This window comes from Suncus etruscus, chromosome 6 (assembly GCF_024139225.1).
Source record: "Suncus etruscus isolate mSunEtr1 chromosome 6, mSunEtr1.pri.cur, whole genome shotgun sequence".
NCBI classification, from domain to species: Eukaryota; Metazoa; Chordata; class Mammalia; order Eulipotyphla; family Soricidae; genus Suncus; species Suncus etruscus.
In genome coordinates this window covers 36,979,810-36,997,323 of record NC_064853.1, presented here as the reverse complement: position 1 = coordinate 36,997,323, position 17,514 = coordinate 36,979,810, and the positions used below count along the sequence as shown (strand labels likewise).

The following is a 17,514-nucleotide window of genomic DNA, read 5'->3' as shown; positions in this document are numbered from 1 at the left end:
CAAGCTCTTAATTGCACTTCTAATAGACCCCTGTCCTGTGCAGCTCATTGTTTCGGGCATGCAGCATGCATGACTCACCCAGTGCAGCAGACACTCTTAGGAAATGGTGCAGTATGGCAGGAGTAAAGCTGGGCCTTGTTCTGCTTGCTTTATATTTATGAACTTCAAAGTTTTTTTTTTTCAGCCACACCCATTTGATGCTCAGGGGTTACTCCTGGCTAAGCGCTCAGAAATTGCCCCTGGCTTGGGGGGACCACATGGGAAGCCGGGGGATTGAACCTCGGTCCTTCCTTGGCTAGTGCTTGCAAGGCAGACACCTTACCTCTAGCGCCACCTCGCCGGCCCCTAAAGTTTTTTTTTAAACTATTCTAGAGTATGTTATCCTCAACTAATCATAGAATATGATCCTGCATTCCTAGAATATTATAGAGTCATTCAGTGTCAACCTTTCTCCCACATGTTCTCATATTTCTGACCCATCAGAAAGTGAAGGAGCAATGCACATTTATGACCCTGATCCTGCCTGGAGCCCTCGGGTTAGCATCCCCCATGACCTTAGTTGAGCAGGTGCCTCGCTGTGGCTCCATCCTTTCTGGGCAGTCTTTGCTACTGTAAACATCCTTGACTGGAAGCTGTAAGGTGTCCAGAGGAGCTTTCAGTCGGATGTTTACAGCGGCAGGCTGCCACGGTCGTCCCCCGGCTGTGCATCACCTTTGAAACATTGCAGCTTTGTGTCCACAGACTCAGTTCCTCCTACAAGGTGCAGCCCTCCTCCCTGAGAAGTCACTGCTACAAGAACTCAGACCACCACTCTTCCTTCTGAACAAAGAATGCCACACACCTGCTCTCCTGGTTGGCCTTTGTTTCGGGCGACACATTTCTGGCTGGAGAGAGGGGTCGTGCCCTCTCTCTTCCTCCACAGTTCCCAGAGCTTGACTCTCAGGGTGTCAGTTCCTTGTTCCATCCCAGCCCAATACAAATGCTCTCATCCATCTCCTTTGAAAGTGCATCTAGCTGAAACAGCTCCTTACTGCCTGGAGTTAGTTCTTCCTAGGTGTTCAAACCATTGATTGGCATCCTATTGGGGACAGCTGCTGCCTAGCCTCTGAAAGGTTGAGATTGCTAAAAGCTGCTGCTCTGAAATTCTAAGATAGCACTTTTAATCCTCTATAGACACGAAGTTTTCCCCAGCTTCAAATTGGCTGGCACCTCTTAAAGTCCTTTAAAAGCGCCTACTCTCCCAAACTCGCCTTTTTGGAAGGAGACAGCGGTGCATCTCGCCACTGAAGTGAACATGCTGCAGTCTGGAGCTGACTGCACAGTGTGGGGGAATAGCCCTGGGCTGTGTGGCCACTTGCTCTTGGGAGATATCTGTTAGTCCCAGCTTCAGAGAAGATTCTAGGACAGGCCCTCATGTTGGGAGGTGTGTGTGTGGGGGGGGAGAGGGTGCATTGCTAAAGATGAGCAAGTACCCCATCTAGATCCTTCTAGAACTTGAGGTGATGTACCACTTTGGAAAGGAGCTAACAAAATACTGAATTGTAGGTCTTGAATTCTCAGGAATGCTTGGGAATTTCTCTTGGTCTTCAGGTAACAAAGTTAAGCCCATTTGAAAGCAAAAGATATTTGAGGCCTGACTTCTATCCTAGTAATGCTTTGAGTTGAAAGTTCCTGCCTGTCCATTGAAATGTCATTTTCTCTTCACCCATTTCTTTAAACCATTCCCTTGCTAGCTTGACCTCCATTGGCAGAACAAAGAGACTTCATATGCAGAAACCTTAGTCTTGCATCTTTCTTTTCCAGTGATGGACAAGAGTCACACCCTGTCCATTTGTTAGCACAAGCCTGAGCACCTCTACCGGTCCTCACCAAATCTGAGACCTTGTATAGGAACTCAGTTCCAGAGGGCACAGAGCAGAAACATTGTACCTGTGCTCACAGCTTTTTCAATGAGTGTTTGGTTTCTGAAAGGAATATTTGAAGAGTTTACTTTGGGAGGAAGGCTGAAGCAGTAAATAGTACAGAGGGCAGAGTGCTTTGCATGTGGCTGGCCTGGGTTTTATCCCCAATATTTCCTATGCCCCCCCCTCCATAAGCACCATCAGATGTGACCCAAAGAAAAGAAAAGAAAAGAAAGAAAAAAATTACTTTTTTATTTGATTAAAAAAAAAAAAGTCCACATTTGGGTCAGAGTGCTATAGCACAGCAGGTAAGGCATTTGCCTTGCTGACGTGCTGACCTAAGTTTGATCTCTGGCATCCCATATGGTCCCTGAGCATCACCAGGAGTAACCAGTGAGCACCGCTGCTAGGTGTGGGCCCCCCTCCACACACATATACCAAAAAAAAAAAAAAAGGGGGGGGGGTCCACACTCGCATATGAGTTGTGAGGAGCATCACTGGTTTGGGTTGAGATGTGGCATTTTCTCCCTGCTTGCCCTACTTCCTACAGGTGGGGTTAGTTGTGTATGTGTTACTCTCTCCCCATTCATTATCTGAAAGCTTTTCCAAGTTAGATCTGGACTTCAATAATTTACCACCACCACCACCATCGGGAAGGAAAATCACTGATAAATAAGGACCTCACACGTGGCTCAGGAGCTTTGAAAGGCATACTTTGCCTCTATTTCTTGGTTAAGGAGGGCACATGTTTTATCTTGCCACAGCCAAGATTTAGTATCAGATCAACTCTTATTTACAATGGTGAGCAGTTGGAATTGAAAGGGACATTGCCACTGCTAAGGTGTTCTTGGGAAACTGAGACCTAGATGAAATTAAATGGGCTTTCCTCAGCAAACTCATATTCAGAGTTAAAACTGTGTCTAAAGCACAGACTGTATTAACCTAGACAGTTGATTCGTGTAACTTTGAAACCCAGAATGCTGCAAATATCTACCTCAGCTAAGCAGTTGGCTAGTAGAAAACCTTGTGATGCACAGACCCACATTTCTCAAAGGCTAGTCAGCAGTCCCAGCTTTGGGATCCTGACTCGAATCCCCCTTTTGCCCCCCATCACCAACAAGTGAAAGAATACCCATATTTCAGAAGGACTAACAATATTATAGTGGATAGAGTGTTTGTCCTACACAAACCCCTCCCAGGTTTGATCCCGACAAACCATTTGGTTCTTAGAGAGTACCACCAGAAATAATTCCTGAGCATAGAGCCAGGAGTAAACTCCTAAGCATCACTGGGTGTGGCCCAAAAACAATAATAATGGAGCCATAGATATAGTACAGCAGGGAGGGCACTTACCATGCATGTGGCTGACATGGGTTTGATTCCCTGCACCCCACATGGCCCACTAATCCCACGAGAATTAACTTCTGTGCATATGGCTATGAGTAGATCCTGAACCACCAAGTGTGGTCCAAACACCAAAGCACCCCACTCCCCAAAAAAAGAAACCCATAGCTTAGGCTCCAGAAAATGGAGGCTTTTCTCCCATAGTGGCCAGAGTTCTAGATGTAGCAAAAGTGTGTTCTTGGGTAATAGTATTGGTTCAATAGATCACCATGCTCCCCTACATGAATTAAAGAAAGAGAAGCACTCCCCCCTTCCCCCCAATTGTCTGGTGATCCATTCACCAGTAAGCACTCGGGAGTGCTTACAGGGAGTGAATGGTAAGGCAGTGAGGAGGACTGGAAAGGCCTAGCACTCTGAGTGCTTTAGTGCTAGTGGCAGAGGATGTGGAAGCAGATATGGGGTCTCAGAGCACGGTGAGGGGTTGGAAGCAACACCGACTTTTTTACCAGGGAGAGTAGAGTCAATTCACAATGTCTGTCTAACTTGAAATAGCTTCTCTTTTCATGACTCCAGCATGGGCAAACAAGGGCGAAGCTCTAGTTGCTGATTTGGTTCAGTCAGCCCAAGTGGCTTTATGTCTGTCATTTTTGTGTCTCAGGCAGGGGCACTGAGAATCGCTGGGCCCTCCGCAGCAGACGCCGATCTTTGTCTGTTTGGGGACCAGGCAGACCAGGACATTCGGGCTGTGACCATGTCGTAGTGTGTGTAAACATCCTACACTCTCAGCTGTGAGCTCAAGGTGGCTGGGAGAGGGTTGTTTACTCCTTCTGCCATGGAAAACGTCAGCGAAGAAGGATCGTCTACACCGAAGATTGGATACTCTGAACTCCCTAGTCAGCCAAGGCCACCCCCCAATGGAGAGCTGTCCTTTGGTCCCTGGGTTTCACCTCAGAGGCTAAGCATAAGATCCCGCTCTAACACAGTAGACACAGCTCTTAAGTGACCACAGAGCTTTCATCGTGCCAGGAAAGCTGGGCCCACACCCACCAGTGCTCTGTTCATCTGACAGTTGAGTCTACAATGCCAACCCAGGAAACAGTTTGTTTCCCCATCCCCTGCTCGCTCCATGCTGGGGTGGTATGAGCAGAATGATTTTGGTGAGGGCTGCTCACTTGGGAGCCTGGGAGCCAGCCTGCGAGTGTAGCATCTTCCCAGGGCTTGCAATTAGCACTGTTCTCAGATCACAGGTCTTGACAGCATTTACTGACAAGCACTGCTGGTGCGTGGTTTTTCGTTACAGTAATTATTTGCCCATTTGCAGCTCATCATGCAATGGGTGATTACTCTGTACTTCAGAAAATTGGCTGTATGTTTTGTGAAGCCTATGGAATCTGTTATTTTTAGTTTGATTTAGCACAACTGGTCTCTTCGAATTCCACTTTCCCTTGGCTTCAAATGTGGAGAGCTCAGCATTCAGCAGGCAACTGCACCCAGCCCATTCGGGGGCAGAATGGAAATTCACCGTGGCGGCTGCTGAGTCGGTTCTTTTCCTCTTACCTGCCTCTCCTTCTACCCTACAGGAGGAGGTGCGCCAGTCTGTGACTCCTGCTGAGCCCGTCCAGTACTACTTCACGCTGGCTCAGCAGCCTGCTGCTGTCCAAGTGCAGGGGCAGCAGCAGGGCCAGCAGACCACCAATTCGACAACCACCATTCAGCCCGGACAGATCATCATCGCGCAGCCTCAGCAGGGCCAGGTCTGTGGGCTCTGGTGGGTGCCCGGTACAAAGGCACTTCTTAAGTTGGGGGCAACTTGGACTAGGACTGAAAAGCTGTCAAGTCTTTATAGTGTGCCAGGATTGAAGTCTGGGCACACAGGCCTTTCTCCAGATGCAGTCTCTGAAGTGACATGTCACCCTGACCTCTCTGGACTCTGGTGTTCTAATGAGACAAATGAGGAAACTGTTGCAAGGGACAAGACATTCTACAGGATCCCTGGGAATGCAAACATTTTAGGACAAAGCCCCAATAATGCTCTTGTGAAGAGTCACATGAAGGGGGTTAAGTGGACCCCCTATCTCTGTGTGTTTCTGCTGAAAGGGGGAAGCCAGCATCTTGGCCAGCTTGTTGACCTCTTCCTCCTTCTCCATGGCATGTCTCTGCCCTGCCATATTTGTGTCAAGTGACTTTCTGTTTTTAGATAGTAATCAGAAGATTCTTTCTCTCCTCAGTAGTCTTTCAGAGTGGTATGTTCATACTAGTTGAGCTCTGTATCCAGACAGTGTCCTCTGTAAAGTCTTACACTATGTGTTCGAGATACAAAGGTAAATAAAACTTATCTTTTAAAATTCTACAATCTTGGGGCCAGAGCGGTGGTGCAAACGGTAGGTCACTTGCCTTGAACTCGCTAACCTAGGACAGACTGCAGTTCAACCCATATGGTTCCCCAAGCCAGGAGCGATTTCTGAGTACGTAGCCAGACCCCTGAGCGTCACCAGGTGTGGCCCAGAAAGCAAAAATAAAATAAAATTCTACAATCTATCTGGAACTGCAGGCACTTAAACATCTTACCACCGTGGGGGAATGTAAAATAACTTTAGGATTGTGCAGACGGTACTGTGAGAGGTCATCAGAAAGATACCATAGAGGAGGCCCGAGAGAGTTCCCTAAAGGGGCTGAAGAGTTTTAGAGGGAGCCCTGGAGTGTGGAAGGATTGCTTTCCTAGGAGTTGCACTGCACAAACAAGGACTTCGAGCTGGGGAGAGGCCCCAGGAAGGAGTATTGGAAGCTACTGTCAATGGGATGCCACTGGGTGTCAGGCATATAGAGTCCTCAGTCTGGGCCAGCATGGCCTCAGAATGGCGAGGAGCAGAGTTTCCTAGAAAAAACGGGCAGACTTAGATTTAAATATTAAGATTTTAAGGCTGGAGAGATAGTACTGGGGTTACGGCATTTGCCGTCCGTCTGACCAACAAAACTATTATCCCCAGCATCATATATGGTCCTCTGAGCACCACTGGGATTTTTCCTAAGCACAGCCGAGAGAAACCCCTGAATACCATTGGCTGTGACTCAGAACCCAAAAAAGTTTTTAGATTTAGTCCCTGTAATTAAAAAAATCTATACATTAGAAAGCATTTGCTCTTTGTCAGACACTTGTAGGCAGGAACATTCAAAGCTAATTTGCAACTGGTCCTGGCCTCAAGGTTAGCACTACATTGTGAGCCTAAAGGACTTTCTTTGGCTGATGCTTGAGCCTTTGCAGTGGCAAGTGCTTATCTGCCAAAGGTTTTATCTCTTTCCAGAGTGAACTTGTAAGAGAGTTTTCCAATCCAAAGGTGCTCAGGACGTCCCCAAATCCAGGGCACACCACATGCAGTTTGCTAGCTGCCATGCTAATAGGAGCCTTTATCTTTCTGAAATGATTCGGAAACACCTTGGGCATCCTCTTGGGAACATTTTATTGATTCAGTACATACAGTGCTGGTATGCTTTTTTTTTTCAGTTAGGGAATTTCATCTGTCATATTCTCTGCCATCCCAGACTTACCAACTTGGAGGAGGTAAAGCTTGTGAAGGTGGTGTGTGGGACCCTTCCAGCATCTCTCGGCTGTTGTTTTACTTTCCACTTGCTATGTCACAGTAACACACTCTGTGCCACACAATCCTGGGCCTGTGGTGATGGATATTTCATGTCAAATACAGAGATCTATTGCAGAATTAATACAGATCACAGTGGGAAGAAAGAGGCCAGAGCAATAGTACAGTGGGTACTTTATGGCTGCTTTATATGCAGCCATCCTAGGTCCCATTCCTGGCATCTCATGAGCCCCCCTGAGCAATGCCAGGAGTGATCCCTGAGTACAGAACCAGTAGTAAGCTGAGTACCACCAGGTGTGACACAAAAACCAAAAATAAAAGTGTGAAGAAAAGCATATTTTAGTAATCAATCCTATCTTGTCTGTCATTAGATAGGAATTCTAGAGGTTTCCCCAAATAGACTGAGTTGAAATCATAGTGTAAGAATGGGAAATAGGAAGACTCAAACAGCAGGTGCAGCAGGTAGCATTCTCACCTTGAACTTGCCAGTCCGGCTCACTACTCTAGAACTCTACAAAAGTCACATCTAGGGCTGAAGTTCTGAGATCTGAAGAAATGACCGACTCTACTGACATTTCATCTCTTCCATCTTTCAAAGAAGCCACTTTCATCTATCTACATTCCATTACACAAGTGAGGAACAGCATCTGCCAAATTATATATGTCAGGTTTTTCAAGAGATTCTCAGAGATTTCTGTTTCTAGAAAGTTAAAACTCTTGTTCTATTAAATTCTGCTCTTGGAGGCTGGAGTGTGTGCTTTGCATATGGAAGGTTCATGTTTGGTCCCTCAACCATGAGTGAGCTTCCAGCCTAGAGTAGCTCCTGAACTTTGCTGTGTGTGACCCCAAAATAAAGCACAATTATTGTTTTGTCAGGCTGGCCTCCGTTGAGATGCAGGTGTTAACAGTGTTGAAACTGTTTGTCTTCCCCATGGGACATTGTGCTGTGATTGGGAGCAGCCAGCTGGCCGCTGTGGGCTGGAGTTGGCTCTGCTGCTTGAATGGGGTAAAAGCTCTCTTCGTCTTATTTTCTTTCCAGTGACTCGTATGCCTAAGAAGGAGCCCAAGCATCCTGAACTTAGATTCTCACCAGCCCCACTTCCCATTTAGTATGTGCTCCAAAACCACATTCTCTAGACTTGACTTTGGCCTTGACTCAAGTGAGCTATCGTGGTTACTTTTTATTCTTTTGTACCCTATGTGCCAGTCTGTCATTAAAGGAACTGTGAGAAGTTGCAGCATTGGAAGCAGGGCCGAGGCAGTTACTTTGTGTACTTTTGAGCCTGAAAACCTGGTGTCTTTCCCTTCCTTTGTTTGGGGGATTAACTTTAGCAGCCCACAGGAATCTGTTCCCACTTCTAGTTGCCTGCCACAGTGAAGTCCCTAGTAAACTCAACCACGTCTTGTGCCTCTTTGCAGACCACACCGGTGACCATGCAGGTTGGAGAAGGACAACAGGTACAGATTGTCCAGGCACAGCCCCAAGGTCAAACCCAGCAGGCCCAGAGCAGCACCGGACAGACCATGCAGGTGATGCAGCAAATCATAACGAACACAGGCGAGATCCAGCAGATCCCGGTAAGCCTTGCTTTGCCTTGAGGTATATGTGGCACTGGCAAAACTAGGGTAGAAGTACTTCATCTTCCTTGTACTCACATAACTCTCTCTCTAGCCTGCATTTCTATTTCCCAGCCACACTTGCTTCACGTTTTACTCACTACCTAACCTTCAATCCAGATTCAAGGGGTTGGGATCAGCACAATGGGGCAGCTCCTCCAAATTTCTCACTCCATCACAAGCAGAGAAATCATTGTAACCACTGTTCTGTGCAGGCCCAAAGGCCCCGTGAGCCCTCCTGTCTTTTGATTAGCAGAGAATAAGAAGGAGGTGGATGGGGAAGGCCATAAATACACTTGTTGCATATTCATGAGTCAGTTCCCAGTGGAGCCTGCAGCAAAGTGTATTTTTGGCTTTCATTTAACTTATCCCTTCCTTCTGTGGACTGCTGCTTCCTGTGTGCCTTGAGGGATTTTATTTCTTAGATTTGTTGGCTTTTTTACTTTTACTTGTTCTTTTGAAAAAAAAATATCCTTATCTTAATGCTTGCTATCTATAGGGTGGTCATTTCACCACCAAAAGGTATGGAAAGTGAGTGATGTGGAGGAGTCCTCTTATTTTCGGCCCTGTGTCTTTATGTAAATGGCTGTTGACAGAGAACTCAGTTGGACTTTGTTAATTACTTCCTCTTTGAAGAAAGTCCCAAAGCCTTGAGAAAGCTTAGAACATTGAAGCCTGTATGTCTCTTTTATATTCTTTCTCTCTCTCTCACACTCTCATTCTCTCTCCCTCCCTCTCTCTCTCCCTCCCTCTCTCCCCTCTCTCACTCATTCACTCACTCACTCTCCATCAATTCCACATTGTGGCCTTACTGCCACCAATCCTAGGATCTCTTAAATCATTTTTATTTCTGCATGTGATACTGCTAAAACAAAACTTTGAAACTAGAGAAGAGTTCCTACTTGCAGTAACTTTACCTCAATGTATAACCCTCTGGATCACAGTGCTTTACCATGTAAATTTGCTGTAGAATTCAGGACCTCATCTTCACTGTTCTCAGATAACCTTTCGCAGGATTTTACGATTTTAAATTAATTAGAATGCTTGTAATAGTGGTGACATTTGGAAGAAAACTTGGCTTGTCTTTTAAAACCCCAGGGACAACTTACTTGTTCCTACTGTTAAAGCTGTGAGGATCCCCTTAGTTATTGTAGAAAACTGAGGGCAGAACATTACCAGATGTCGAAACCCAAGCCTAAAAGAAGTCTCTTGCTTCTAAGAAGTACTTGGAACTATCTGACTGACAGCTTTTCCATCATATTTGAGTTATTGCAGAGAGCTCTTCCCAGATGGGAAATGTAAAATCCCCATGGCCATCAGTCCATCTTCCCCACTCCCGGGACAAAGCTTTTAGCCTTCATCCTGTGTTCCTTGGCTGAAGTTCTGGTAACTCCTGGGACCAGCCATCATCACATGAGGTTTCCCAAGCCTCTACTCAGCAGCCTTCATCCTGCAAGCAGCTTAACGCTGTTGCCTGGAAGTCCTATTAAGAAATTTTGGTGGGCAGGTTAGGCTTGGAATTAGAACTTCTCAGCAGTTCCTCCTGGCATATTTTCAGGGAAGAAATGGCAGGCAGGTCATGCTCTCTTGCCTGTCCTTTCGACCTGATTCTTAATTGTTTATAACGCTTCTCCATCTTACCTTAAGCAGACAGTTTTGGAGTTTTCTACCAAAATCTTGAGGGTTAGTCTTTTCTTGATGGCTTCACGCTACCTTTGAAGTTGGATGTTTCCCAGAAGCCCATTTGCTTTGACAACACTCTCAAGAGTACGGCTACATTTATCAGTATCTTTGTGGAAGGAAGATTCTCAGCAGAGAAGTTAACATTTTTTGAAGTATTATTTTAATGAAGTAAATTAGCTTTATTAAAATAAATTTAGAAAGACGAGGAGAGAGAAAGATATATGTATATATACATATATGTATACATATATTGATACCAGTGGAGATCCCTGGGTAGCTACCTTGCTGGGACTTTCAGGGCTGCCATCTTTCCTCACAGAAAGAAATTTCAGGGGGAGACAAGCAGTGAAGTGAAAACAGTATTCATTCGATGGTACTGAGGAAGGAGAGAGGAAGGATAAGAAAATAAGTGGGGAGTGATGTGCTCAAGAAAGAGTTCAGGCAGGTCTCTCCAAAGGTGGAAGGAGCCCTGGCACACAACCCAGCATGAAAGTAGGAAAGTCCACATCTGATGAGGAGAGATGAGGGCAACATGTGCATGTAGGAACCATGTTCATGGGCCCAGGGCACACATATGCTCAAAAGTTAGCTTTGAAAGCAAGGACAAGGTTTGCTCTAGGACAGAGTTAGGACTTGCTCCAGAAGCTCCCTTCACAACCAAAGCAGGCTGGTGCTCCTGGAACTGCTGTCTTCCCCCACATTGTGAGTATGCTTGGCTGGCCTTTTTTCTTTGCTGAGCCACCATTCCACTCACTGTAACTGTTCTGTCATTCCCACGCTCAAAACACTAATACTTTCATGGTACACTGGAGCATTAAGAGCCCGAGTTAAGGCTTTTAGCACACAATTAAATGCAGTATGTGGTATTATTGTATTATCTGAGACTTAATCTTAAGCATGAGAGACTCTGAGGGCATTTTTGTAGCTTTGGTTTCCCAAGATGGGGTTTTCTGTGAAAGGTTTATTGATTCAGCTTTTCCTGGGGAGACGTTTGGCCAGAAGCTAGTGCTGAACACCAAGGATCCGAAAAGTCCCACAGACCCCCATTGGTCCTGGCTCTCAGGGACAGAGAGAATAAAAGTAAGCCAGCCTTCCATGGCTGTAGACTTTGGGTTCCTGTTAGACTCTGGAATTTGCCTCCAGATTGGATCAGCCCTCCAGAGCCAGGAGAAAAGGGGAGAAAGGCACAGGGGCAGCTGCATTCCTGATCAGGCACAGAGCTCAGAACCCAAGATTGTTGTGGAAGAGCCGTGTGGCCTTCAATGTGCGTAGCAAGGTCCTCTGGGAATTTTCTGCAGAGTCCATTCAGGGAACTGCCCTGTTTTGTGCAGTGGGGATATTATGGTTTTGCTTGTGATTTGCAAAGGGTGGGTATCTTCAGAGAGCTCAGAGAAAAGGGCTTGAAGGGCTTGGGGGGGGGGAGGGGAGCCGGGGTCAGGGCTCATCACCTTTTCTGATTGTGCAGTTTGCCCAAAGAGGTTAGTTACATCAAGCACCTGTGTTCTATTTCTGCCTTTCCCTAGGTGCAGCTGAATGCTGGCCAGCTGCAGTATATTCGCTTAGCCCAGCCTGTATCAGGCACCCAAGTTGTGCAGGGACAGATCCAGACACTTGCCACCAATGCTCAACAGGTACGTGAGTTGGAGTGGGGGCAGGCAGAATGAGGGTGCTCTGATCACAACTCAAAGCATGAGCTGCCTCTGCGCACACCAGAGATGTACACATGGGGCAGAGGATTGGATGTAAAGTATCATTCCTCCCATCATGTTTTCAGGACAGATAGATGGGCCCGTTCTCTCAGTGCCTGAAGAAGCTTGTTGAGTAGTGCTACATTCTGGCCAGAAGAAGGCTTACCGCTTTGTGTTTGCTTGAAAGTGTTGGAAGGGGTGCCAGGAGATTACCAGAATCATTTCAGACAGCTCGGGCCAGGACACACTGGTGCTCCAGGGTCACTGTGGGCTACTCCCAGCAGTGCTTGGGTACCTGGTATACCAGGGATAGAAGAACCCAGTGCCTAAGGAGTGCCCAGCATATGCTCTCTTACTTGAGCTCTCCTCTTCTCCCAGCTAGTTTTTCACAGACTTTTATGTGGTGAGAATGGAGCCACAGATCACATTCGTGTGAGGCACAGTTGTGCCATTAAATGCAGTCCCCATGTTTCTGTTTTTGAAGCTCAATATCTGGTAAGTCCTGGCACTTCCTGTGGTCTCTGGGAAGTTTGCTCAGAACCTGCCCTCACCTTCTGCTCTCCTAACCAGAACCCCCTCACCTTCCTCTCTGGTCCTGGCATCAAGGCTGTGAGCCTCAGGCACTCCTCCGAAGCCTGGGGTCTACACACCTGGGCAGCATATTGCTGGGGACTGAGGGATACAGTGCTAGCTAGGGGGAGGTGGTGTTTTCTTTAGCTTTGGTGGGGGTGGGGCAACTCAGCAGTCCGGGAGCTACTCCCAGTACTGCTATTCCAGTTATCAGGGATTGAACCCAGGGCTCCTGCATGCAAAGCCTGTGTTCCAATCCTGTGAGCCATCTCCCAGCCCCTGAAGCTGTACATTTTTTTTTTAAGGGGAGACGTTGTTAATGGATTCTTTTGCCTCATACCCAAAAAAAGCAGCGATCGTTTAAGAGCTAGGCCGTCTGGCCCAGTTGCATTTCTGGTGATGTATCTATTGACAGTGGTGACAGAGCTGAGTTTGTAGAGCAGGTCTCCAAAGATCTCATTTGGGAAAATAGGAGGAATGAGCCAAAAAGCAAGACTTGGAGTTCCATAGTCTTTGCGACCATTAAAGGCCCTTCATCTAAGGACTTGGGCTTTTCCCTCATTTCCTTGGGGCTCAAGTGACAGAATCAGATCTCAGGGCTGGTCACACCCATGAATACTACCCTTAAAAAAAAAAAAAAAAAGGCTTGTATGTCTAACTTAGTACCTGAAAATGTCCTGTGGTATGGGGATAGGACCAAGGAAGAAGGAAGGGTTTTTGGTTTCTCAGACATCAGTTTGGAGCCCAGAAACTAAGACCAGGAAGCGAGAACTGGATGTGTAGAAAGGAGAGGGAAATCCAGAAGAGAGCACTCCCAAACCATCAGAGTCTCCATAACAACGGATTCTCACTGTGACAGCCTGTCACTTAGCAGATTCTGGTAAATACTCCGTGAGCCAGTGCTGAGTAACAGTATCTCAGGGTAATTTAAAGGTAAATGAAGCTTTCTCCTCTGCTGATAGGAATGGCAGTTCTGCTGACCACAGGCCACGGTTAGCCTTATCTCTGAGGAATATTTTCCACTGCTCTTCATGTCATTCACTTACTCTGCAGACATTCGTGAATGCTTCCTTGGCCCCCTCCCTGGGGAGGGGGGTGGTCGGAATCAGGCAGCAGGAAGGAGTGTGGGAGAAGGGGCAGGAGCAGCGGATGGCCCCCTGCCTCCTGAGCCCTGGCCCCTTCCCAGCCTCCCCAGCTCTCCTCACTCTTCAGAGCCTCACAGGCTGCTTTGGGCTGTTGTGAGGACACTTGAGAGGACAGTCCTTACCTGGCAGAGTGGCTGGATGGCACACAGAGGACATTGTTGGGTCAGATGAAATGTTCCATAGACACACATGCCCACTTGAATCTATTGCCTCACCAAGCTGTCGCCAGCAACTGGCGTCGCATGGCTCCACGTGTCAGTGAATTCTTCTAAAATACCACCTAGTATTTACAATGCATGTGACAAATGCTTTGCTTACTCTGTCCCCCTTCTCTCCCCTTCCCCTTGGCCCAGAGGACTGTACGTGGCCCTGCTCGGAAAAAGTACTTCATAGGTTTGCCATGAGGGTTGCCTGCGCCAAGCACCCTGTGCCAGGGTGTTTTATATTCCACTCAGTCGGGCTGATACGGGTTGGTTTGGAGCCCACCTTCCGAGAATGAAAGAGACCACTCACTACCTTTACTGACTCAAAGACAGGATTTCTGCTAGTCCAGCACTGGGGAGATGGATCAAAAGGCTGGACTGCATGCAGGTTCCATTCCTGGTAGCGCACCACACCTGAGAGCAGGGCAACCCACGGGAGGGGAAGAGTAGCCTGTGGGCACAGCCAACTGTCCCCCCCCCAAAAAAAACTAAAACAAACAAAAACAAGAATATCCTTTTATCTGGTCAGCACCTAAATGCCTAAATGCTGGGTGTTTTGACTGACTCAGGCCCAGACCCCAAAAGACCTGGCAGGAGCTGTGGTGCAGCAGTAGGGCATTTTCCTTGCACATGGCTGACCTAGAACGGACCATGTTTTGATCCCCCAGCATCCCATATGGTCACCCACGCCAGAAGTGATTTCTGAGTGCATAGCCAGGAGTAACCCCTGAGTGTTACTGGGTGTGGCCAAAACAAAAAAAAGACCTGGCAGGAGTTGGGGAAAGGTATGAGTAGACATTAAGAGACATGATTGTGGGGCTAGAGAGATATTATAGAGGTTTTAGGCTCTTGCTTTTCATGTGACCAGCCCTAGTTTAATCCTCATCATATCACATGGCCCCCCAAGCATGTCCATAGTGAGCTCTGAGCACTGCTGGATGCAGCCCCCAAACTACACCCACATCATTTTCTTTTTGGTACAAGTTGTGTATTAATGTACTCTAGGTCATGTGGTATCAGATCCCTGGGTAGCCATCAGTGCCAGGGATGCTGTAGGAATCAATGTTGGGGTTTGCAGGGGAACCCCTTCTCACTCCCCACCGCCCCACTGCTCAGCCAACTACAGCTAATGTACCTCCTCTTTGCCTTGATTCTCACAGATCACACAGACCGAGGTCCAGCAAGGACAGCAGCAGTTCAGCCAGTTCACAGATGGCCAGGTAAGATCCCTGCCTCTGCCTTGGTGGGGCATGGTAGGGTGTGGGCTTGCAGGTAATGCCCAGCCTGTCCTCACTTAGCAGTAAGCAGTCTGTTTGAACAAAGCACCAGCCCCTTTACTTTGTAGACTTGTGGGTTTTGAAAATGATCTTTTTTTTTTTGAGGGGGGGAGGTTTGGGTCAGACCCGGCAGCGCTCGGGGGTTACTCCTGGCTCTAGCTCAGAAATTGCTCCTGGCAGGCTCAGGGGACCATATGGGATGCAGGGATTCGAACCACTGTCCTTCCACATGCAAGGCAAATGCCTTACCTCCATGCTATCTCTCCGGCCCCTGAAAATGATCTTTATTTAGCTCAGATCCCAAATTCCAGATGAGTAAATTTAAGCCCTGGAGATGGGAAGTACTTTTGTCTTGCTCACCAAGCAGTTCTGAACTGGCCCTTGTTTTCTCTCTAGGGCAAGTTTCTGCCAAGCTTCACTGTTGGGTAGTGGGAATTAGGTAGTAGACAACATGTGACCTTGAACTCTCAGTGCTGGATTCCAGTAGCTCAAAGCCCAAGCAAGAAAGGATTCTGCCCTTTCCCCTGCACCTTTACACTACAGACCTCCCCCCACCACACACACACACACACATTCACACATACCCTGTAGGGGACCATGCCCATGTTCATGTTTTCTCCTGTACAGAGGGAAAGGCTGAGTGCCTCCTGCTGTCCCTCTTCTGCTAGCACCAGCTTCTGGGTTCACTGCCTGGGTCCATGGGATGCAAGATGGCTAATACCTTTTTTTGGTGGATACCTGATAGACCTGGTGTCCACTCAACCCTGGCCTTCAGTAGCGGTTCTCTCTTGCCCTGGCCCTGGCTGTAGTGTTGGGACCCAGGCAACCTCAGCAGGATGGTTTGCACCTGGGGGAGAGGACTACCAAGAGTTGGGGTGACGCTGAGTAACAGTTGCTGGTGAAATGGTTCAAATCTCCTGGTGTTTGTCACAGATGAACAGTGTGCAGCAAGCTCAAGACTCAAGTCCAAAGAAGTGAAAGCCAGGGAAATGCAACTCACTGCACTTCCTCCCACGCCCCCCCCCCCAACCCCACTCATACCAGGCAGGTGTCTCCTGTGCCCCCTCCCAGCTTAGCCTCATTCCCTTCCCACCTCAGACACACAGCATTGGGTGGTATTCGAGATATCCGAGGGCCCCCAAATAACTGGAGTCCCATCGTGTACTGCATGCCTCGTTCCCACTTTCTCATGTTCTCACTTTCTCCTCTTTAACCCTCGCAGCAGCTCTACCAGATTCAGCAAGTCACCATGCCTGCCGGTCAGGACCTGGCGCAGCCCATGTTCATCCAGTCAGCCAACCAGGCCTCCGATGGGCAAGCTCCTCAAGTGACTGGTGACTGAGGGCCTGAGCAGGCAATGTCAAGGACAAACAACACAATTTTTGTCATACAGCCACGGGCGATGGGCACAACCTTCCTCCCCAGAGGACCCTCGGATCTCCACGTCTCCTACAGGATAGGACTCTGGTGCACTACGTCCCATGCCTAGGGCCAAGATTATCCAAAAGAAAATGCATTATTTTTTATTTCCTCTTTTTTTTTTTCCTCCAAGGAATCAATATTTCAGTATGTTGAGCTCTGTGTCCAGTGCTATAAAATGAAATTATTAAATAACATATTTATGGCATTTTCTTGAAGAGTGTGGTTGAAGAAATAAATAGTTCTTTTGGTTCTTGCCGACAGTTTTTAGGAGCAAATCTTGGGTTGTGCGTTACCTCCTGATTCCTCAAACAGCTCTGCCACCTTGTTCTGCTCCCACATTAGGTTGGGTGGACGTGTGTAGCTCCTTTTCACAAGTGGTCCTCACCCTGCGCCCTGCTCTTGCCCTTGCGCTATGCATGTTTCCATCCAGAGGCTATGGAAACATTCCTAGCGTTTGAGAGATGAACTCAGATCTCTTAGAGTGGAAGGTTGCGTTCCTGGGCCCTTCTTCTCTCCCAGGGACTCAGGGAGACTAGAAATTTGTGCATCCTCCCATCCTGTTTTTTATTTTATTTTTTAACTGCATTAAAAATGATACTAGTCTCCTTTGCTGCATGGACTTCAAACTGCATGAAATGCAATAAATTTCACTTTAGATAATTTAGAGTCTGGGTTTTTGTGTACTGGGGCATTTTAGAGGGCCACTTTTGCTTTGGAAATACTTTGCCCTCAAGTTGGGTGTCTAAAAAAAAGGGGGGACTCTTGGATGTTGGGTTGGGGGTTCAGACCCTTGGACAATGGGTAGGGGATCAAAGCAAAGCAAATATTTATACCTGATTCAAACTGAGTTCTTTACCTGATTTGAAAAAAGAACTTCCATGGGCCAGGTTGGCTCTGTGGTAGAGCATGTATGTGCCTTGCAGGCCTGAGGTCCTGAGTCCAGTCCTGAGTTCACCCACATACAGAACACAATCCTGGTGCCACAAATGTCTACCACACCAGGTGTGTATGAATCATGGCTAAAGCATGTGTCCTCAGAGAGCACCACAGCCACATGTTAACATCACA

The 17,514-nt window shown here is 47.5% G+C and overlaps 1 protein-coding gene across 1 annotated transcript in view; it reads left to right on the top strand.

The window, feature by feature from the left end:
- NFYC (nuclear transcription factor Y subunit gamma) overlaps window positions 1–17,106 on the top strand; it is a 62,269-nt gene extending 45,163 nt beyond the window's left edge. The window contains exons 6-10 of the mRNA XM_049774936.1: window positions 4,826–4,999; window positions 8,261–8,419; window positions 11,665–11,772; window positions 14,908–14,967; window positions 16,247–17,106. Of these exons, the coding sequence (XP_049630893.1) occupies window positions 4,826–4,999; window positions 8,261–8,419; window positions 11,665–11,772; window positions 14,908–14,967; window positions 16,247–16,366 (621 nt within the window). The 3' untranslated portion in view covers window positions 16,367–17,106. The remainder of the gene's footprint in view (window positions 1–4,825; window positions 5,000–8,260; window positions 8,420–11,664; window positions 11,773–14,907; window positions 14,968–16,246) is intronic.
- Window positions 17,107–17,514: the final 408 nt, after the last annotated feature.